Below are 23,502 nucleotides of genomic sequence, written 5' to 3' on the forward strand. Positions count from 1 at the left end.
GAAAGCTTGGAAGATGAGAGCCCGTGGAAACCAATACTTATTTGTGAAATACTTATTTGTGAATGGAGGGCAAAATGCCTCCATTGAGGATATATCCATACTTAAAAGATTTAAGATACTGTTTCACAAAAAGATTAATATGTCATATCTCACTCTGGAAAACAGAGAAATATATATTTTTTTAATTTATTGGGACATGGGGTGACTGAGTGGCTCAGTCGGTTAAGCGTCTGGCTCTTGACTTTGGCTCAGGTCATGATCTCATGGTCATGAGTTTAAGCCCCACATCGGGCTCTGCACTGACAGTATAGAGCTGGCTTGGGATTCTCTCTCTCTCTCTCTCCCTCTCTCTCTCTCTCCCCGCCCCTGTCCCCCACTCGCTCTTTATCTTTCAAACTAGATTAAAAAAAATTATTGGGACAGCTGGTGTGGACCCTCAAAGAACTGTCTTGACTCTGCTTCTACCACATGGAGCAGAGGGCCCTCTGTTAACCTCTGCTTCTGCATCTGTGAAATGGGGACACACAGTTCCTATGACACAGCTTGGTTATACGGATTTAAATGGGATGCCTGAGCTGAATGGATTTAGGTAGCTGTCACCATATGTGAAGGACTGCTCCAAGTGCTTTATGTATGCGCTTTTGTAGAATCCAAACCATTACCACTTGTTTTCCCCATTTTACAGATGAGAAGGCTAGTAACTTCTCTGAGACCTTGCTGTCAGCGGTAGCTCCAGGATGCAATATGCTCCAGATCAGCTCTGTCTAATCGGGAGCCCACTACCCCCCTATGCCTATCTAAAGTTAAATTAATCAAAATGAATGGTTCCTCAGTTTCATGAGCCACGTTTCCACGGGTCCTAGGGGCTGCTCTATAGGACAGTGCAGACATAGAACACTGAAAGATCTACCGGACAGCTAGCTGCTCTAGAGCCTGGGCTCCTAACAGTTCTGCCTTCTCTGGAACATAAAGCTCCTGTCCATAGCTCCCCAGTGCATGCCAGTTTCTCTGCTTCCTTACACTGCCCTGAATTGGTATCCATTCTCTGGACCCCTTGCTCCACATAGCACTTCAGGCCTGGGCTGGCCATCACTCAGGCAGCCCCCACATTCCTGAAAGCAGCATCTTGCCAATGGACCAGATCTCTCCCCAGACTGTGCTATGTCCCAGGATGGGGAGAAATGCTGGCACCAGCCCCTTGGTGCCCCTCTGCCAGCTGCACATATGGGTCCCAGGTGGGCAGGAGCCCAGGCAATCTCTGTGCGACTGCCCTGGCATGGAAGCACGTCACTCAGTAGAGGCACCTCTCCGATGCCCAAGGGAACCCATCCCTCCCTGGAAAAACGAACACGCACAAATGTATCCAGGACCTCCTGGGACTTGGATCTGGCTGAAAAATGAGGAGAGTTTTAAGAAACCCTTGGCTGGGGTGGAAGAGAGGGGTGGAAGGCCCTTTTTGGTCTGGGTCTATAGATAACACATCCAGGCTACTTTCAAAAGTAAGGCTGGCGGGCGGGGGTAGGAACAGGGGGGTTTGAAAAACAAACACAAACAAATAAACACACTCACAAACAAAAACAAAAGCCTGTGCACGGCCAAACCTCAACTCCCCTTGGAACCCCATCCTTCGGGCCTGGCTTGAGAAAGTTTACTTTCAGACATCGAGAAATGAGCACATGTGGTTTTGGGGACAGAATTCAATACCACTGAAGCAGCAGGCTCAGCAAGCTTAACTGGCTATTGCTTCCTAAGTGCACTGCAGCCCCGGAGAGAGAATGCTGTTTACATTTTTTACATGTTTCTTGGGTACAGAACATGAAACTAAATTACACAGCAAAGGCCATGCTGGCTAAATGCTGGTGCCCCCACTTAAAACAGAAACAATTAAATGAGACAGAGAGAGAGAAAGGAAAAGAGAAGAGAGAAAGAGAGAGAGAGAGAGAGAAGGAAAGAAAGAAGGAAGGGAAGGGAAGGGAAGGAAAGGAAGGAAAGAGAGAGAGAGACTGAGGAAAGAAAGAAAGAGAAGAAAGAAAGAGAAGGAAGGAAGGAAGGAAGGAAGGAAGGAAGGAAGGAAGGAAGGAAGGAAGGAAGGAAAAATGAGAATGGAGAGGGAGAGGGGTCTTAAGGGAACCTGAATGAATAACGGGGCTGGAAGGAAGGAGTCTGGTCCTGAGTCTGAGCGTGGGGGAAGAGGACGTGGAGACTGACCACAAGATGTGAGTGGGTCAGGCTTGGAGGGAAGACAAAGGAATCTTCCTAGAGGGGCCATGGAGTGGGTTGGCAGCCCTGGGGCTGCTCTCTGTGGAGAACCAGTGGAAGCAGCACCAAACCACAAAGCTGTTCTTGTTCCTGGGCTTCAAGTCAGGAGGCAAGCAAGAAATGAAGACTCATTCTTCAGACCCGGCGCCTACCTCACTCCGGTCCACGTGGCACCTTCCCGGTCAGTCAGTACATGTCTGGTGCCTGCCCCCAACTGCTGGGTACAGACTTGCTTCTGTGTACGGCCCTCCAAGACCAACTCCATTTGTCTGTGTATCACAGCACTCAGTCAAACTCTGCCCTTCCCAATTTCCACTGTCCCTGCCCCGTCCTCCATGGACACTACATGCTACTTAAGGGCAGGGCTTCAATGGTTTGTCTCAACCTCAACCCACGGCTGAAAATGATGGTTTGGGCATAGTAGGTGCACAATAAGATTATATTGATTATACCAATAAGGTTATACCAATCCAAAGAACAGAATCATTTCACAGCACACAGCAGATAGAAAGGTTTAGGGAAGTAAGCAAAGTCAAAACTTCAGTAAGTAAAGACCAACAGACTCTCAAAGTCTCTCTCTGCCTGTGCCCAAAAGAGTATGCCCTTAAAAAAATAAAGAAAACAGTAACAAAACTCAGTTGTTTCTAACTGGATCCCTCAAATTGCTAAACCTTCATAGGCAGAAAGAAGCATTTCATTAGAAAATCTTCCAGTTGTTATTAGAAGGAAAAACCGCATTTCTGGATCAACTGTCTCATCCTTGACAAGCACCCACCATGTAGGGATTATTGCTGCTATTTTATGGATAGGAAGTTGTGTAGAAGCAGAGAGAAATGGTTTGCCCAAAATGACAGGGATGGTAAGTGGCCCCAAAGCTGGAAACCAGGTGGACCTGATCCCAAAGTTCGCCTTTTTTCTTCAAAACGTTCATCATTCAAGGTTTTTTCAGGGCCAACAGGATATCTGGTGTTTCATAAGTCTGAACAAAGACCAACAGAATGAATGGGTGAAGGAAGGAGGAAAGAAGGGAGGGCTGGGAGGAGGGTCTGGTGCTGGACTCTCTTGCTGGGATCCTGAGTAAGGATCCATGATAAACTCTGGGCGGTCAGAGCAACCAGCTCAGGCACTCCTTTCTGATGCAGGCGCCGTTTCTTATTCCCCTGGAGGAGTTTTGGTGCCCTACATCCACGAGACAGGCTGTAACAGGCCATGGGACTTTTTGTTCTGTCTCCTTAGATGACTCACACACGTGCTTTTGAAAAATTATTCATAAACCACCAGGAGAAAGCACATCCCATGGGTATTTGGGAAAACTGCTTGGAATCTTCTCAGACATTTCAGTGTGTTCCTTTTGCCTGTCTTCCTTCTTCCACCATGAGCAGATGCTGTCCCATCTCACCAGCGAGAAGAGATGCACACTTTGGTGAAGGTACGTTCAAGAAAGGAAAACTCTTGGAAGTGACCTCAACACTGGCTGTTGCGTCCAAGATTTCCCTCTGTCCTTTGCAAATCATATCATCTAAATAGCACTAGAGAATTGCTTGCCCATGTAAAATTTCCCACTGAAGCTGTTTCAATGACATACCAGCAGTGCAGCGTAAGAAAAGGCAAAAGGAAGAAGAATGCCATCGGCAAGGTGGTTCATCTCCCTGACACTCGTCTCTTCATTTAGTGACACCCCTCAGTTTTATAATGTGCTTTAAACCCCCTAGTGTAGGGTCTGGCATACAGAAGGTGTTCAATAGACATCTCTCCTCTTCCTCAAATGAACATCCGATTCTGTTAGCCCCCTGCTTATGATTTCTAAAAAGCTCCCCTCTGCCTTTAGGATAAAGTCTAAATTTTAAGCATCTGAAGGATGTCCCTACAGCCCCTATAAGCTCACCTCTCAACTTCCCCTTTGTTTCCTTTTTTTTTTTTTTTTAATGTCTCTCCATCTCCACCTCCCTCCCGACCCTCCTCGCTCCCTACGCTGTGTCTTAAGTGCTTATGGAGATTTCTCGCCCTTGTGTCCAGAGAACCAGCTGGGCATCTGCTTCCTTCCTCTGGCTACAAGGACGAGGAAGACACAGAGGAATGGCCTCTGCTCACTGGCTCAGACTTGGCGGAATGCACACATTTTCTGATTCTCTTACTGACACTTCAGGGCTTCCTGTGTATAGCACATGGCTTGTGACAAACCTGTAAACTGAGCCAAGATACCTCTTCCATCCACAATTTTCCCCCTTTGTGGTTTTTTTTTCTCCTATAACCCAGAAATAATTAGGCACAGATCTGAAAAATCGTTTTTTTACACTTTGGAGTCACCAACTTAAAACATGCCCTACAGTTCTCTGGTAGTTTCATGTACATGGTTACATGACTTTCCAGAGAGGGCAATGCTGAACCTAAAAGAATGAGGACCTACAGGTGGAGAGCTACACAGCATGGCAGAAACAGTGGGGAGATACTTGGGGTACTGGCGTAGTGGCCCCCACTCTTGGTGTTCCTTGGATGCTCACTACCTATCACAGTTTCTCCTAGCTTCTTCTCTGGTGTCACTGACAAAAGTTGGCGGGAGCTGCCTCATCCCGCCCCTGAGCTCCTATCTGGAACACATACAGTGGCCAGCACCCTGGTTCTGCCCCTTATAAGAGCGAGCCCTGAAGCTGCTCACTCAACCCCTATCCCACCCCCCCAGCTTTACTGTCTGGATCTACAAAGTGAGAACCATGATTCCTATTTTTTATTTTCAGTAGGACTCAAGGAATTTGATGCAGAAGCTGGATCAACTTGATAAATGTTATCTTTATAATTTGTCCAGGACCTTCGGAAAGTGAGCGAAGTACTTTTCCCATCCCTGCAGGCTGGCTCCCATCCCTGCTGGCCGAGTAAGCTGATAGCACTGTGGTTTCCTCCTCAGGGAAACTCCCTCTGAATCTCATTCTAGGGTCTCTGGCTGCTGTTTCTAGTAGGACATACCCTGCCAATGAAACTGTGAGCTCTTTGAGGGTAGCACTTCTTTGGAGTTTCTCTTAAAAGGCCTGGTGTGGTCCTGAGGATAGAGGAAACATTCATCAGCAGGACTATGCTAACTCAACTGAATGTTGACCAATCATCAGCAGGACTATGCTAACTCAACTGAATGTTGACCAAGCTTTTACCAGGTGGGTCACCCTGGTCTCTAAGTGAGGGCGTGGAGGAAAAGCCTAATACATACAAGACCATTTACATTTGCACTATCCAATAAGTGTAAAAACAAACAAACAAACAAACCCAGTGCTAGATGTTTTCTCCACATTTACTTTCTTAGTGTCCACCAGGTAGATGCTGTCATTTCCTATTTCCAGAAGAGGAAACTGAGGCTCCCAGAGGAGTCATCTGCTCAAGGTTCCCAAAGGTCAGAAGAGGGGTAAAGAGGGAAAAACCCCATCCACGTGATTTCCATTTCACCCTCACTAACCCCCACACTCTTTACCTACTCATGTTCCTCAGTGTATGATTCAAGTATGTTTCTGTGCAAGCCAATGAATAAATGAACTAATATACAAATTATTGTAACACAAAATGAATTATGATTTGTATTTTAATGGAAGGCCCAAAGTGTTATGGACATGCCTAGAAGCTGGTGATAGCAACTCAAGGTAGAGTGACAAAGGACCGAGATACCCAATAATGGGTTGATGGAGTAGACAGTCCATCACAAAGGAATCCATTACAAAGGAAGGAGGGAACTCTAGGGTCTCACCTGCCTTACAAGGCAGGGATGTCCCATTCAGTCACCAGCTCAGCCTGAAAGCCTAACGATGGCAAGCTTACTATATCACAAGGCACTCTATCCCCCTGTGGATCATTCTCATTCTTAGAAAGGTTTTCTTTATTTTGGCCCTAAAACTACCACCCTGGAAATGCTTAGTCTAAGTTTTACCCTCAAAGGATTAACCAAATAAATTGGTTGGTTGACTGAAGGTCTGTAATCCCTGGGGAGCACTGCGCATTCCAGATACTATTTCCATTTCCTCCTTAGGCCCTTGCAGAAGGAGGGAGGTGGGCCTGTCTAGATAGGAGGAAATTGACTGTGGTAGAAGTGCTGGGGGCAAGGGTGGGGGGTGCAGGATGAAGGGATATCTACACTTCATCTTGGCAGTCTATGGTGTAAGAGGACCAGAGCAATGTAAAACATGGAGACACAATTAGGACAAGATGAAATTTTTGCAAGCACTTAACCCAAACCATTTCTGAGGTTCCCTGAAGAGAGAGAGCTTGATTCTTTTAGTCCATTTCCATTTTTGTTCTGTCTCAGGGACTTCTTGAATTCCAGCGGGGCTGGGAAGGTACATGGCCAAAATATCCAAAGAATGTCTCTTATTACAGGGTGTTCAGCCTAATTTGTACATCTGGAAGTTCTGATGCTTCTGATCATGTCTGGCTATGAGACTCTAGGTTCAGGATGGAGTGGCTTAGCCCTACCCAAACTGGGGGATCTTGGAGAAGAATGGATTCAAGAGACTAGAAATCATTAGAAGCCAAGGGCTTTTACAAAACTGAAAGTAAAGTTTTAATCAATTTTCTAGACTCACGTAGCACAATGAATGTTGCTTCTCCATCACAGTCCCAGTGAGAATCTGACAATTTATTGTGACTGGGGTGCTCTTGATAGAATTCTCACACCTAGCAAGGCCAGGGATTGGTTCTTCTATTCCCTGGTTTCTTTCATAGGCTCTTACACAGAGGCAGGCACATAACTCCAGCAAACACCTGCCTTTATCATTTTTGTAGCATCCAGGGAAGATAGAGAGTGGAACAAAATGGCTTATAAAGAGGAACTGAGAATAAATGGGGGCATTTCATCCCTCCCTAAGTTAATGGAGTGGCCCAGTGAATGAACACCAAGGGACCGTGTACAAGGGAGTAGCAACAGCCTGAACTCAGAGGTAAGGACAGTGCTCAGGAGTCTGTCAGGGGAGAACCCAAGAACCTCATGGTGTTTGCACTGTGATGCCAACAACGGGATCTGTCCAGTTATGTTTCTTTCTGCTTGTTTCCCCAGGGAGGTTTTCCAGGCATCCACTGACCTCCCATTTTGGGATGTGACTGCATATTCCCAATCTCACTGCTGGCTTTGACCAGATCCTAATCTTAGATTCTCCACTTCTGGGCTGTGTGGCTCTGGGGAAGCTTCTCTATCTCTCAGTGTCTACAAGACAGGGGACTGGCTGTGGAGGGTCCAATGCAGTGGCTGGTGGACCTCAATGGCCACTGCCTCCTTCCCACTCTCTTCGATCTGCTCCAGTAGCCACTTTCTGGGAATGTCGTGTATGCATGTGTGTGCATGTGTGTGTGTAAGAGAGACATAAAAAGAAAGAAGAGAAAGGAAAAAAGTATTACTGTACTGGGGGAAGGTGAAGGGTGCACGGTGGATCTTAAGAACCTCCCAGCTCCTTCTCTCACGCCGTCAACCTCTTCACTGGAAGGCCTGACAGGGTGAAAATTAACTACCAGCTTCCTATAATCACTGCCCAGGGTAACGAAGGCCACAGTTATACTTCTCCTCCCCTCTGCTGCCAGGAGGGAGCTACTTTATACTCCAGGGAGAGCCTTACTCAGATTCACAAAGGCTCTGCCAAGGTGCACGTGTGCATTTGTGTGTGTTTACATGATGGGCGCTGGGCACGACTGACTTCTAGGCATTTGCTTTGAGTCAGGAAATTCAGGAGACTTTTGTTCTGACGCCCTCCAGGCTGCCTGCCGGGCCCTGCACTCAGCCTGTGACACATCCCCTCCCCTGACCCTGTATTCTCCAGTGAGCTGATCTCATTATGGCAAATTTAGTTACAGCTGAAGTCTCCTTGTGACAAAGATTATGTCCAAGCCCAGAGTAATGGAACCTAGTCGATTTCATTAAAATAAAATTGGTTACAATGAATAATTCAATAGGATGATTTTGTTTCCTCATCTCCTCTTTGTAGATCGAAGAGCTAGTATTTATAATGATTTTTCAAAATTGGATTTTTGTTTAGGAAGAGATAATCACCCATAATTCCCGATAGCCCCTCCTTACAAGCCTGAAATAATTGCCCAGTGAAGTCTCCTTTCAAATGCCGGGGCTGGAAAATTCTTTCTCTCCTTTTTCTCACTTTCACAGCAATAATGTTTGGTTGGTGTCAAAGCACAGCTGTTACCTCAGCTCTTACTCACATGCGATTCCAAGTGCATTCATTCCCTTGTTTGAATGATGTTTTTTAAACATTTCTAGAACTGGATGCTAGTGTTCAATTGAGAATTCCTGGCTCTATTGCTGGCCAGCCCTGCTGTTCCCGAGCAGGACCTTCTATGTCCCAGAGAGGGGATTCTTGAGCATTTTCTCTTTATGGCACTCATTTCCGTGCAGCAAGGTGTGTGTGTGTTGTGTGCACGTGTGCCTGTGTGCACACACATGTGTGCATGTATCTATAGTCAATTAAATACATCCTGTGTTTAAAGATGAGAGGAAGAAAACGAATATAACTCAAAGCTGTTCTCAAAGAATTAACAGCCTAGGGGGAGCCAGACATGCACACAGGTAATTCTGGTTCAAGTTGACAGGTGCAACCAAAAAGGAATTCAGCAAGTACAGAGGGGGCACAGACATCCACTCACCCACTCACTCAATCATTCATTCTTAATTTTTTGAGTCATTCATTCACCAGGCTGGCACCATGAAAGATTTCTCTCCACTCTCCTCAGGGCAGTCAGAAACAAATGCAAATGAATAAATCTAATGCACAGAAACAGAAGCAAACAGATGAATGAAAAGATGGCCAAGTAAACACTGCAACTTGTAAATGCAGTGGGCCTATTCTGTACCTCATCCAGTGATTGTTCATGGGTCCCAGAAGAAGGTCAAATGTTTGGTTCATATAGAAATCAGGCCTACCGCCCACACCCGGAGTCAGGAAAGCCATATGAAAGAGGGATGGTAGGAATAATAGCTCATCTGCAAGGCCAGGAGGCAGGCTGGCCTCTGAGGCAGCCACCCGGCCAGGCAGTTGGGAGCACTGAGTTGTGTCTCTGGGACATGGGAGTCTCGGAAGAAGGCAGGTGCTTGCTCAGCAGGATAATTGGAAAGGGGGCTCTGGGGACAGCATGGCCATCCCTAGAATCACACAAGTACTGGTGGCCTCAATCTCTTGCTCCCTCAACTAAACTGGCAGTCCCTTGGGGGAAGAACCCTGGAACATAAATAGTGCATTAGGGGACTGAGGACTGAGTCACAGCTTTTTAAAGTGGGGAAGTCCTTGGAGATTATCAAGCTCAACTACCCTCTAATTTAAAGATGGTGGGAGGGGCACCTGGGTGGCTCAGTCAGCATCCACCTTTAGCTCAGGTCATGGTCTCATACTTCATGAGTTCGAATCCTGCATTGGGCTTGCTGCTGTCAGCACAGAGCCCGCTTCAGATCGTTGTCCCTCCGCCTCTGTGCCCCGCCCCTGCTCATGCTCTCTCAAAAAATAAACATTTAATCAATCAATCAATCAATCAATAAGGGGGGAAATGGGGCCCGGAGGAGTGGGGAGACTAGTCTAAAGCCACACAGCAAATTATGACAGAGTTAATTCACACATGAGTGCTTAAGGAGAGCACAACTTGGCACTGCCCCCCAAAAAGTAGGACTTCCCCCTCACCAAAAGTTGGTCTTACCCCATTGAATTCCAGTGGCATATCTAAAATGGGATTGTTTCACCAAAGATGAATTACAACAAGTCGGGAGATAGGAGGACAGGCTTTACCCCACTGTGCTGATGTTCCCTGCATTTAACCATCATGTCTCATCCCTGACAAATGGTACTCACGAGGCTTTGGAATTACATGTGGTTAGCAAGATGGTCAGGTGGCCACCACCAGTGACACAACATTTGAGGAAGGCAGCCTGGAGGGGGCAGAGCAGAGATGCAGAATGTCTTCAGGAAATGGCACCCATGGCTAGGAGCTTACCTGGGAGGCTGCTGGCTGGCCGATGATGACCCAGCCTGGGCACTGCTGGTCCTGATGTGATACTGAAGCATTGGATGCCCACTGATCAAGGAAGCCCTGCGGCGTGTAGACCCCACAGTCCTTGATGCTAGTTTTCTGTTCAAACTCTTCACATACTCCATCACCATCATGGAAATAGCACCGGCTGGGTTCATCTGCAGGAGATGGACAGAAAAGGGGGAGAACAGATGGATATTTGTTCTTTGGTCTCAGTTGCTGCAGCTGTGGGATCAGACCAGCAGAATCTTTAGCATAGTAAACCCATCATCAGTAGTCATAAGGGAATATTATTCACCCTTTAAAAAGAAGGAGGTCCTAGGGACGGCCGGTGGCTCAGTCGGCTGAGCGTCTGACTTCCACCTCATGTCATGGTCTCACTGTTTGTGAGTTTGAGCCCTGCCTCAGGCTCTGTATTACCAAACAGCTCAAGTGTGGAGACTCTCTCTCCCCGTCCCCTGCTCATGCTGTCTCTATCTCTCGAAAATAAATAAATGTTTAAAACATTTTCTAAAAAAGAAAGAAAGGGGTCCTGCCATTTGTGACAACATGCATAAACTTGAAGGACATTATATTACATGAAATAAGCCAATCACAGAAGGACAAATACTGTATGATTCCACTTAAATGAGGATATAAAGTAGTGAAACTTATAGAAAGAAAGAACAGAATGGTGGTTGCTAGCAGCTGAGGGGAGAGGTAAATGGCTGAAAGTTAAGAGTTACTATTTAATGGGTATAAAGTTGTAGTTATATAAGACGATGTATAACTTTGCACTTATAGCTAACATTGTGCCTATCATTATATTAAGTGTAGGTATGGTTACAAGTTTAGAGGGTAAATCTCATATTATATATGTTTTACCACACACACACACACACACACATTCATAAACACTTTGACCTTCATTACCTCAAGTCAGCCCCGCAGCAACCTTGTGAGAAAGGTACTATTATTTTAATTACTTTAGTCTTCCAGGTTAGGACACTAAGATCCCATGTGTCTTTAATAACTTTGCCCAAAGTCACACGGTGTGTTAATTCCAGATCCTGGTCTTAAATCCAAGCTTTCACTTTCCAAGTTCTGGGTACATTATCTGACACCACAGAACTTCACAGTGGTAAACTGAGGTTTACTTAACTCCAAAGAGAATTTCAGTTTCACATAAGGACTGAAGTGATACACGAGAGGGCTGGCTTCAGTCCCAGCTCTGTAACTAAACTGCTCTGTTACTTAAGACAAATCCCTTTTTCCCCTCTGGGCTCAATCAGATAAGGGGGTTAGAGTGCTGGGACCCCAAGAGCCCTTCCTGTCTACTGTTCTAGGTTCCTCAGGGCTTGTTGGATACCATAAGAGTTCAAGCTCAAGGCCAAGTGAGTTCTCAAGCTCCCATGTAATTCAGATCACAGCAAAGATTTATGCTTGGGACAACTTGAAGCTGCATCTGGCTGCAGTGATTCTCTGCCATAAGGACAAAGATCATGGAAATGTATAGAGCCGGCAGTTGCCTTCTGAGTAGGCAGGACCTACGCACGTTGCTTGGTATTTCAGCACAGAACAATACAAGGAGAAATCAGAATGCAGCCATCTGTAGGAGAAGCCCCCTCCCCACCCATCCTTTAATAACTCAAATGTCAGGTAGTCTGTGCTATTTTTCAAAACCTCTAGGCAAAACTAAATACCCCTTTCTGCGTAGGTCCCTATTTTATAAAGATCCCTACATTAACACTTTCCTGTGCCATTATATGTACATGTTGCAGCTCCTTTGAAAGACTGAGCTTCCTGAAATCTAGTCCTTATGTTGTCCTCCAGGTGAGCTTATAATCACCATCCAAACAAGTGTACTTTGAGACTGACAGGGATGTTCAGGCAACAGGCACATTTCCTAGGAAAATCTGAATAGTATCCTAGGCAAATCGGAACATATGGTCATCCTAAGGATACTGCTTGATCTAGGACATCCTTCTCCCATTTACTCTGAAATAATGGACTGGAGCCCCATTTCCAATCAGGAATTGACTTCTATCCCTCATATTAGCTATAGAACTTTGTACAGTTAGCTTCACTCTTCAGCCTCTGACTTCCCATCTGTAATACAGAAAACAATTGTCCTAAATACTGTACTAATGTTGTATGGTGACAGATGGCCACTACATTTATCATGATGAGCACTGAGTAATGTACAAAACTGTTGAATCGGTATGTTGTACCTCTGAAACTAAAATAACATTGTATGTTAATTATGCTTCAATTAAAACAAAAAGATAGAAATAATTGTCCCAGCCAAGATAACCCCCAGGATAGCCACAGAATTCTCAAAGGTAGTGGACATGAAAATGCTTTGTTATTTCTAAAATAATAGTCAAGAGAAAAAATATTCTTCTTTTAAGGGGTCAATTTATGTCTAGCTGGCTGAATGGAATCACTTTATGAAACTAGTACTCACTTAAAACACTTCAGGCAGCATTCCCCCAAAATAGGAAGAGCTGGGGTCAAGTAGAATTAAAACTTGGATTTCTAGGATGCTGACTATCTGCAAAAGGAGACAGTGAATTCAGGGGCAGCAGAATGTTGAGCCCCTTCCAAGCTCCAAAATCCCTTGTTTATTTCAGCAAACAGTTTACATAGTGAAATACTATCAAAAGAGCCAGAATAAATCAATTCATTATAATTCAATTATTTAAGGATGAGTCTGAGCCAGCTGAGGACTCCAGTGACCAGTAGCATGCCTGGCAGCACAAGCATGGAGAGGATACAGACCCAGCACTTCTCGGTAGCTCCAAACTCTTGGTGAACATGGCCAACTTATATATAATAAAGCTTAGACCAAATCCAAGAGTGACCAACCATTAATACAGACTTTACTCATTCAAAACTCAATAAAGGGAATTGCAAAAGGCACGGGTTTCTGCATTAGACAAATAGGACTTAAAGTAACCTAGCCTCTTTGAACCTCATTTTCTCATCCAAAAAAAGAACAGGGACAATGATGTGTATTACCCAGTGTTGTTGCACTGATCTCATGAGATGATGCATACAGCGTCAGCATCTTCACTCATTTCAGCTAATGGGAGACTGAGAGCCATAAGTGGTAAGGAGTCTGCTTCCAGATCACAGAGGGAGATGGTAGAAGAGCTAGAAGTAAGAGCCCGGACCTTTTATACCCAGCAGAGAAATATGTCCCATCCCCCATGCTGTCTCCACCGAATAATAAAATCCTTTTTAGGAGAAGATCGTGGAGTTGCTTGACTGAAGACACGTAGGGTAACATGATAATGAGATCATATAAAATCTATTCTCTAAGATGACTCCATTCACTTCCTCAGCAGAAAGACCTCAGAGTGGTGGGAATGGTGGTTACCGCTGAGTTCTCATGAAGGCTAACTTCTTCCTGATCATCTGTAAGACCTCAATATTTCTGTCTGCTTGGACTCAGCAGAACCAGGGAATGGTGGAAAGGTGAGGGTAGGCACAGCAGGCAAATAAGTAGCAAGGTAGTTAGGTACATGATAGATAGACAGACAGACAGACAGACAGACAGGGACAGTTAAAAGGGAGATAGGAGGTAGTGGGAGGAGTGAGAAGGAGTGAGTGAGTGAGTGAGTGAGTGAGTGAGTGAGTGAAAGAGACAGAGAGAGAAAGGGAACAAATATGCCTGGTTTCTCCCCCAAGATTCTGTTGACATGACTATGAGCCACGTTTTGAAACAACATCCTTGGACTCTGCTATTCATTTTCTCTTGCTACTAGAGTCCCGGGGCCCTTCAGCTACATCTGCCAGTCTACATCTGGGGAATTTTCTCTCCTGTTCTACTCCCATGCCCCAAGCACTGTGGAGAACAGAGTGATGAATGGAATAAAAATGTGTGGCCAGGAAAAACAAAGACAGCAACAACAACACAATAAAACAAAACTGGCCTTCCTGTTTTCATTACACCAATTTACTTGGTACTTTTTGAATACTTTATGCTGGTAGCTGAGCAGGTTGTAGTCAATACCAAGGTCAAATGATCACCCTGCCACCTGTTTTCCCTGTAGTAGGTAGGTGGCAGTGATAATAATGCATCCCCTTGGGAAGAGTAATGTGAAAACCGACTAGACTCTCAAATAATTGTTAAATGAATGAATGAATGGTTGAATGAATGAATGAATGAAATCCAGCACTCCCAATGTACATACTCCTGGTCCAAACATAGTTTAAACTCTGTACCCTTTGAGAAGCTTCTCTGGACCGGGTCTTAGGGTGGAGAGAAAGGGGCTGAGATGGCAGCTATGACTGGCTTACAGTGGGATTGCACTGGGCAGTCTGATTTCTTTACCTCACCCCACATTCCCCTGACATAACAGACCACCTTTTCTCAGACATACTCCTTTTCATGCAGTGACATATTTAGAAACCTGCTATATCTAGCTAGTGGACTTGATGTGGGGGGCGGGGGGCAGGTATTCCCAAGTCTGTCATCCCCAGTTGAACTTTCCTTTGTTAGATACTTTTTTTTTCCCTTTTGGAAGAAATGTGGTCAGCTCCAGGAGCCTGAGGCAGATGGACTCTCTATAAGTGGACAGACACAGAGGATGCCACTTCTCATTGACTTAATTTTCAATTCCCATCTGTCTGGATCATCAGGATGAAATGCCATGCCTCTGCACTCCTGAGGCTTGTCTGGAGGATACTATTTGAGATAGTCAGAGATTACTGCCCCTCTTTGAAAGTGTGGAAGCCAAGTCTTAGGAAAATGAGATGAGTTTACCTTGGCATGTAAGCAAAGGCTGGGGTTTAGGCTATTGTCGAGAGTTCTTGTCCTTAAAGTCAGAAACCCCAGATTAAAGCCTCTAAATCTATCCATGATTACCAAGTAATCTTGAATATATTTACTTACAGGGGAACTATTTCAACCAAACTGGGAGACACTAATTAACTTAGCTTGATTAGAAGCATTGTGAATTAGCAACACCACGAGAATTCTTGGGGTAAATGAATAAAAGAAATAACTACAGACTCCACTGCTGGAAAAGGGAGCAGATACTTAAATCGCTAATGTCAGCTCAGTACAAGACCTTAGGATGATTTCCATTAGCCTTCACATCAAGAATCTTGAAGACAAAACAGTCATAAGCTATTGGCCACTGCAAAAATGACCTTAAGCCACTGTGTTCTTCAAACAAGACCAGAAATACTGTGTATTCCTCAGGATAGTGGAATGATTTAGCAAATTTGGGACATCACTAGTCTACCCCAAATACATACCTGCCCATGCAGATATAATCATTTGATAGATCCTTCTGTTTATGGAGGAGATCCTTTTCTTTAGCTTGGCATACAAGACACTCCACAGCTGATATCCCCTGCAGTTTTCCAAACCAGCCCATTCCCCATCACTCTGCCATGCTCTCACAAGCGTTGCTTCCTCTTCCTGGGATGTAGTTCTCATTTTTCCTTTGCTAATTCCTGCTGGTTCTTCAGATGCAGCTAAAAGTATCTCCTCCAACAGGCTGGGTCCACTCTCCCTTCTCTTCCAAGGAATCCCATCCTGGCTGGATTACAGGATCTGCCTCTGTGCTCTTTTACAATTCCCAGATTCCACTCCACCCACATCCAGCTTTTGTCAACCTGTCTATGAACAAGACCCTCTTTCAGCCCTGTCCCAGCCAGCAGGGAGAATCTCTGGGTACAAAATTGCTGACTCTCATATCTGTATTCCCAAGTCATAGCATAGTACCTAGAGTGAAGGGGGTGCCTGACAAAAGACTGAGGAATATATGAACAGATGAATGACAAATGACAATTAATGAATGCCTTATACTTAATATATATTATTACCAATTTATTCATGTTCTAAACTAAGCAAGTGTTGGCATACTCTTCTGTGATGTGATTACTGGATATACCATGAGAGTACTGCAAACCAGAGTTCATCAAGACAGAGTTATCCTCTTTCAGTGGAATGACATGTTTTGTCTAAAAGGTTTATTAGCTTTGTTATCAAATGTCTTCAAACTTTGGGATTGGCTATAGTTATTCTAAAACAACCCCCCCAGTGGTTGTCTTGCAAATATATCCATAATGCCCTGCTGGGACTAAAAATCCAGTAATCTTTTTGCAATAATTTCAGCAATGAATGGGTAACAAATAAGAGGCATCAAAGCTTTCTGAAGATTTAGGAGTAGGGGCTCTTATTATCCCCAGCTAAGATAGCTTCTAACTCCTCAATGAGAACTGCAGAAGAGTACCAATTCATGTAACCAGTATTTATCTAGTCAGTATCTGCTTTGTGTCTGGGCTTGTACTAGGGATACACTGATGAACAAGATTGGGCTCCTCCCTTGTGGGTGGAATCAATACTGCTTGGGAAAATAGGGAAAGGCTTTCCGAGAAGATGGTGTGGGGCAGGATCTTGGAGGAAGAAAATAATTTGGGCATGTGAAGAGAAGAGTATGAACAATGTATGAGCCTCAATCAATATGTGTGTCTATGAGAAACTGATCAAGATTGGGGCTAAAGGAGAATAATGGGTCCTGGAACTGATGAACTGAAAAGCTGATCTGAGGCCAGACTAAGGAAGAATTGCAATGCCATGTCAAGGTATTTGAATTTTACCATTTAGAATTGGGGAGCCTTTAAAGATTTTTCTGAGCAAGAAAACCTGTGATTTTCACACTTCTAGAGGCAGTGAGGTGTAAGACCTGATTTTGCTTGGCAGGTGTGCCATTTATTATTTATGTGACTTTGGGGAAATTAATTAGAATTTGTAGACCTTGCTTTGTTCATGAATAACGACTGAAGGATTGAATGTTTACTATCATGCTCACATCACTTAATAATACATGCAATTGTAGAATAACCAAAAAGGCGTGCTTAATTGCTTCTGTGTGTTAGGTACTGTGATAAACTGTAGATGCAAAATAGTAAACAAATCATCCATGACCTTCACCTCATGGAACTTACAGTCTAGTGGTCAATGTAGGTGAAGCACTCAGGACATAACAGGTGATCAGTAAATGGTCTATGACAATGATGATGATCTTGGAGCTGAAAGCAGTTATTTCATTTCATATATGGGAAAGCTGAGGTTTACAAAGTTGAAGTGATTTGCCTTTAAAGAACATCTACAGTAGTAGAGACAAGACTAAAACACTGATTCTTGAATGCAATGCCCTTTCAACTGCACCATGCCAATTTATCAGATTGGGCTTTCAGTATATAATTCTGGTAACAAAATATTTTGCACCCTTAACCAAGTTTCAATATTCCTTTTCGGAATCTATGATTTCATTCTTCACAACATCCCTAGTATGGGCTAACTATTAGTAGTCTGAGAAGCTACTGAGGTTACCAAATTTCTAGCCCATTGAGGGGAAAAATTCTTTATAGATGGGAAGATGACAGTTTCGAGTAGTAGGAGATATAATAAGTAATAAGACTCAGGTCGTAAGCAAATAATTTGCATACTCTCCTGGGATGGGCTACCTTCCAAAGGATTGTAGGATTTACCTGTGTTTCTAAACTTGTTTATGAAGATGGGTCAGCTTCTGAGAAATTAATATCTGTCTCTATTTCCAGCTGAAGGAACAGTGATTGGCATTAGAATATTCTTTTAGCTCAATGATTACTATTTTCTGTATTTTTCAAATACCAGAAAAAATAGTATTTTCAAAATCAGCTGTTTGTTTAGGGATGTGTCCAACCACAACAAGCTTCATGCCACATAACAATTCATCCAAACAACAACAATAAACGATCAAAAAATGCACAATCTTTGTGTCCAAATAATAGATTCTTGGAATAGGAAACTGGAGAACTTAACCCCTAAAGGTTCACAAAGGGGAAGCTTGGTGGGGAGGTGGGGGTGGCAATGTTGGCATGTGTCTCCTCTGGAACAGAAATAGCTGGACTTTACATTGCCTGTGTTTCAAAGGCTTCAGGTCAAACCCACATTGCTGATCTAATTTAATTCTGTTCAGACTGGGGTTTGTTCTTAACCTCCTCAACCAGATCAGTCTGTCCAGAATGCAGAAGACAGAGTGGTAAAGGGCCTCTAAAGAACCATGTATCCACTAACAAGTTTCAGATGCTGGTTAGGTCTACTGAATCTGAGGAGCTTAAGTTGGTTTTGGCCTCCTCCAAGGGTTGGCCATATACCAAAGTGGGCCAGAAATTCCTTCCTATGTTTCACTGTGACAACCAGGCATCATCTAGCAAATGGAAAACACTAGGAAAAGAGGGATGAGTCTGGATGTAGACTCACATTAGCACGTTCTACACCCAGACCTCTCATGGGGAGCATCCTCCAGGGGACAGCTTGGTCCTCTGTCCATCTGACCCTTCCAGCCCTCTCATGACTGGCTTGGGTCTTCCCCATTTCCTAGGAGTGATGAATCTAAAGTGATTAATTGATGAGTAATTCATCTAGGACCATTCTTGAAATACTTAGTTGACTTCTGCAAAAGTTGAACTTTCCCACCTAGCACTCAAATCCTTCCAAAAGGTAACTCCAACTTTCCTATCTATTCTCATTTCCAACCATACCCCAACCCTCAAATGCACAGTTTCTTCCCAGACTCATAATTCAGAACTTCTGTCCTTAATTCTTTAGCCTAAAAGGCTAGTTTCTGCCTGAGACTTCCATCAAGAATTGACTCTGACATCTTTAGCTCCACCAAGCCTCATCTGTCATACTTTTGTACTGTGACGTGTCCAGCATGAACCAACCCCCTTTCCTTCTACATCACTATTCTCTCCTTCCAAACCAGCAAAACAAGATATGGCCTATATAAAAATGTTAATTAAAAAAATACAAAATTTTTTTTAAAACTCCTTTCACTCCACATCTCCACACCGCTATGCCTCCTACTTCACAGTTCTCTTTCCATGATTCACAGTAGACTTTACTGAGAACTATCTGTACTTAAACTGTCCGCTTCTTGCCTACAATTTACTCTTCAGTTCTCTCAAATCTAACTTCTGTACTCACTGCTTCACCAAAATCAATATTGTCAATGACGATCACCACTGACCTCAAGGCAGCTAAAACCATAACAAAAAATCCTAGTCTTGCTAGATTCCCTTGAAGCATATAAAGAAGTAGCTCCTCCCTTTCTTCCTGAAGCACTCCCTCATGGAGTCCATGGCACATGCCATCCCATTTCCTTCTGGCTCTCAGCTCCTTACACATAGAATCATTTGCTGCTTTCTGCTTCCCTAAATCTCTGCCAGGTGTCCAGGTCCAGTCTTGGGCCCCCTTTCCTATCTATCTACATAATGTCATTCAGTTCTAATTATTCAACAAAATCGTTAGAACATTTATGTGCCAATGACTCAAACATTTCTTTAGAAATGACCTCTTCTCTGAGTCCTAACTGCCTACAATGACATCTCTTAAGTATCTATTTAAGGACATCTTCATGGCTCAGATGGTTGAGCATCTGACTCTTGATTTCAGCTCAGGCTATGATCTCATGGTTGTGAGATCAAGCCCTGCACTGGACTGCGTGCTGAGCTGGGAGCCTGCTTGGGATTCTGTCTCTCTCCCTCTGCCCCTCTCCCCCACTCATTCTCTCTCTCTTTCTAAAATAAACTTAAAAAAATCTATTTAAAGGCATCACAAAACCATGGTGTCTAAAGCAGAAGTAATGGTTTCTCCCCACATTCTTTTCTTGTCCATCCTAGTAAATGACATTGCCCAACAGTGGCCAAACCAAAACTGAGTCATCTCTCCTGTTTTGTTCAGAGCACCCTTCAACCCCACATAAAGTCCTTGAGCACATCCTGTACACTCTTTCATCTTGGGATATTCTAAAAAGATCCACTTTTGTTCCATCACTGCCACATCTTATTCTTCCATCCCCGTTAGAGCATACATACCATCTTGCTTTATCTCCTTCACACTATTATTCATTATCTAAATTTTATTTATTATTGTTTCTTTACCACCTGCCCCATGTGACAGAGGTTTCATGGAAGCACATTTCAATATGCACCTGTTTCTTTAGGACCAAGAAAACTGCCTCACTATATTACATAACTGACATCTCAGAATGAATGAATGAGTGAATGAACAAGTGAATATGGACAGCTCTTGCGTTGTGAGACATTTCTGGGCTGCCACCAGTGTTACTTCTATTTACATCTCTAATTCTTAGGACAATGACAGTCTAATAGCAGATACTCAGTAAATGATGAATTAAAGTCTTTTTGAAGTTTTAGAATCTCTGTTACTGATTGTATTGAAGGGACCTCAAACCTGACTTGAATCTGTTACAGCAGATTATACTACAGAAAGATTTTTATGAAAATATTAATTAGAATGAGATCATATTATAAATCCAAGCACACGTTGGGAGGGAAAAAAATCCAATTATATCCAAACCAGCCCATAATATTTTTTTCCCATGAGACATCCTGCCTCACCATCTGTCCTAAATATTATTTTATTTTCTTTCTTAACTGAATATTCAAAGAAATGGAACATCTGGATAGAAAAGGTGGTGCACACTGGGCTGAAATTTAATAAAGAGATGTGATGGTCTTATGAATTGGAACTTGAAGATACATTTTCATCGCCTCAAGTTTACTATAGTTATTTGAATGGCCTAATGAGATTGTAAGCAAAGATAGTCATCCTAATAAGTAACAAGGCATTCAATAGAGCAGGATGCTTAAAGCCCTGAAAGATTTTCAGCGGGGTCTCTTTTTGGTTCCAATGCTATCTCATGATATGGGAGAGGAGGTAAAATTCAGTTCCACAATGGATTATGTAGTGGCCACAAAATAAGCAGGCATTCTAAGCACAGTCAGAGGGAGAGTGACATCTAGAACCCAAAAGCCTTTAAAAGTATGAGCAGGAAATAGAAAAAAATGAGATCTGTTTTGGATAATATAAGCTAATAATAAATTGAGAAACACAATCTGGAGCACTCATATGTAGAGAATGGAGAAAAGTGGCATAGAAGGGTGATGAAGGTAACAAGTGTCAGTGGTTGTTATGTTATCTCATCACCCCACACCAAAAATAAATAAGTAAGAGAGTAGGAAAAAGAGAGGGAGAGGGAGAGGGAGAGAGAAAGAAAGAAAGAAAGAAAGAAAGAAAGAAAGAAAGAAAGAAAGAAAGAGGGAGGGAGGGAGGGAGGGAGGGAGGGAGGGAGGGAGGGAAGGAAGGAGAGAGAAAGAACGGGACATTTTCTCAGAATCACCAGCTTAATCAAGAGAACGAGAGTCTAGAAGAGATGCTGTCTCATTTCCCTCTCTGGGCTATGATTTCCCTTCTACAGAATAAGAGTTACATCAAGTAGCTTTATGATATCCTTCAACTGAGTCACTCTAAAATGTATTTGGTTCTTGACTTTCCTCCCTTTAATCATTAAACTAGGTTTTCAGTCTGAAGATGGAGAAACATTAGCAAAATGAAAGGAGAGAATGGGAGAGCTAAAACCATTCTGAGAAACACGGAATAGGACTACAGCAAACAGAACAGAAAATCAAAATTTGAAGCTCAACTTTGTCACTAACTTACTCTTTTTTTTAAATTTTTAATATTTTTTTATTTTATATTTGAGAGAGAGAAAGACAGAGTGAGGGTTGGGGAAGGATAGAGGGAGACACAGAATCTTAAGCAGGCTCCAGGCTCTGAGTTGTTAGCACAGAGCCTGATGCGTAGCTCGAACTCACAAGCAGTGAGATCATGACCTGAGTAGAAGTTGGATGCTTAACCGACTGAGTCACCCAGGTGCCTCTGTCACTAACTTACTCTTAGGTACTGGTAACACATAATCATCTTTCTGGGTTTTGTTCTTTGTGTCCATAAAATAAATGACAGAACTGCTGTTCCTACCCCTTTTTTGAGTATCTTTTTAATGTCTATTTATATTTGAGAGAGAGAGAGAGCACTCACACAAGTGGGAGGGGGCACAAAGGATCTGAAGCAGGCTCCAAGTTGACAGCAAAGAGCCCAATGAGGGGTTCAAACTCATGAACTGTGAGATCATGACCTGAGCCAAAGTGAGATACTTAACCGACTGAGCCACCCAGACACCCCTTCCTACCCATTTTAGAAAGTGGCTGTAATGATCAGGTGAGATATTATGACAAATACCCATATATGTGACTGTTTTCACATTTTCTTAGCACAGATAGAATCTGGAACTCATCTCCCAAATCATCAGGTGGCTTTCTCAATTCTCTGCCTTAGCTTCAGCCTCATGTCACTTGCTCTGTAAGGTCTTTCCTAACCATGCTGCCTCTACTACAGTGTCTGAAGGCTATCCCACTATTCAATTTCACTTTCTACAGAGGATTACATTGCTTCTTCAAAAGTTTACTTGGGGTGCCTGGGTGGCTCAGTTAGTTAGGCTTCCAACTCTTGATTTCAGCTCGGGTCATGATCTCACAGTTGTGGCATCAAACCCCATGTCGTGCTCTACACTGACAATGCAGAGCCTGCTTGGGATTCTCTCTGTCCTCTCGCTGCCCCTCCCCTGCTTGTATGTGAGCATTCTCTCTTTCTTTCTCTCTCTCTCTCAAAATAAATAAATAACATTAAAAAAAGTTTACTTGATTACTGCAATCTCTCTAAAATAGAATGACAGCTCTTTGAGAAGAGAAACCCAGGGTATTTTGCCCATGACTACATTTCCAATTCCAGGACACAGAAGACAATCAGTTAATATCACTGAACAAATGAACGTTTCACACCACAAGCGTCTCCAGAAATTATCTAGTCCACGTGCCTCCTTTTGCAAATGTGGCAACTGAGAATCAGAAAGGTTAAGTAACTCACTGGATGCTGTATAGTTAATTGTTACAGGCCAAGGGTTTGGGTTGGCTAATGAAGGCTCATTATATAAATATTGGGGATATGCAATTTCAAATAGAAATTGTTCTGTGAGACATAGGTGTATGTAAATAAACATAAAGAAAAAAGAATGCATCCAAACAAAAGTCAGTATGTGCACACACGTGTATCTTTCAATGCAGCAAAATAAGCACCTTACCAATCTTAGAGTGTCTGCACATTTCCAGAGAAGAGAGACTTCTGGGCAAGTGGATGCTATGTTAAATAATGGTAGCCAAGGGATTGAGGATGAATCAGGGCACCACATGAAAACCAAGCCAGGCACCCGTCTGGCACAGCTGATCATGACTAAGGTGACCTCAGTATGCTGGGTTCTTGGTGGGGTTCCCATGCAAGTAACTAGAGTCTCGAAATGGATCCCTCCCACCCAAGCCCTGATTGGTTTGGCCTGCTTCGAAGACCATCCC

At 43.5% G+C, this 23,502-nt stretch overlaps 1 protein-coding gene across 1 annotated transcript in view; it reads right to left on the minus strand.

Moving 5' to 3' along the window:
- Positions 1-23,502, minus strand: part of PAPPA (pappalysin 1) — a 243,651-nt gene that overhangs the window by 87,228 nt on the left and 132,921 nt on the right. The window contains exon 10 of the mRNA XM_039245860.1: positions 10,213-10,406. Coding sequence (XP_039101791.1) covers positions 10,213-10,406 — 194 coding nt within the window. The remainder of the gene's footprint in view (positions 1-10,212; positions 10,407-23,502) is intronic.

The sequence above is a fragment of the Hyaena hyaena genome, unplaced genomic scaffold (assembly GCF_003009895.1).
Source record: "Hyaena hyaena isolate Hyena2069 unplaced genomic scaffold, ASM300989v1 scaffold_273, whole genome shotgun sequence".
In the NCBI taxonomy this organism is placed as follows: domain Eukaryota; kingdom Metazoa; phylum Chordata; class Mammalia; order Carnivora; family Hyaenidae; genus Hyaena; species Hyaena hyaena.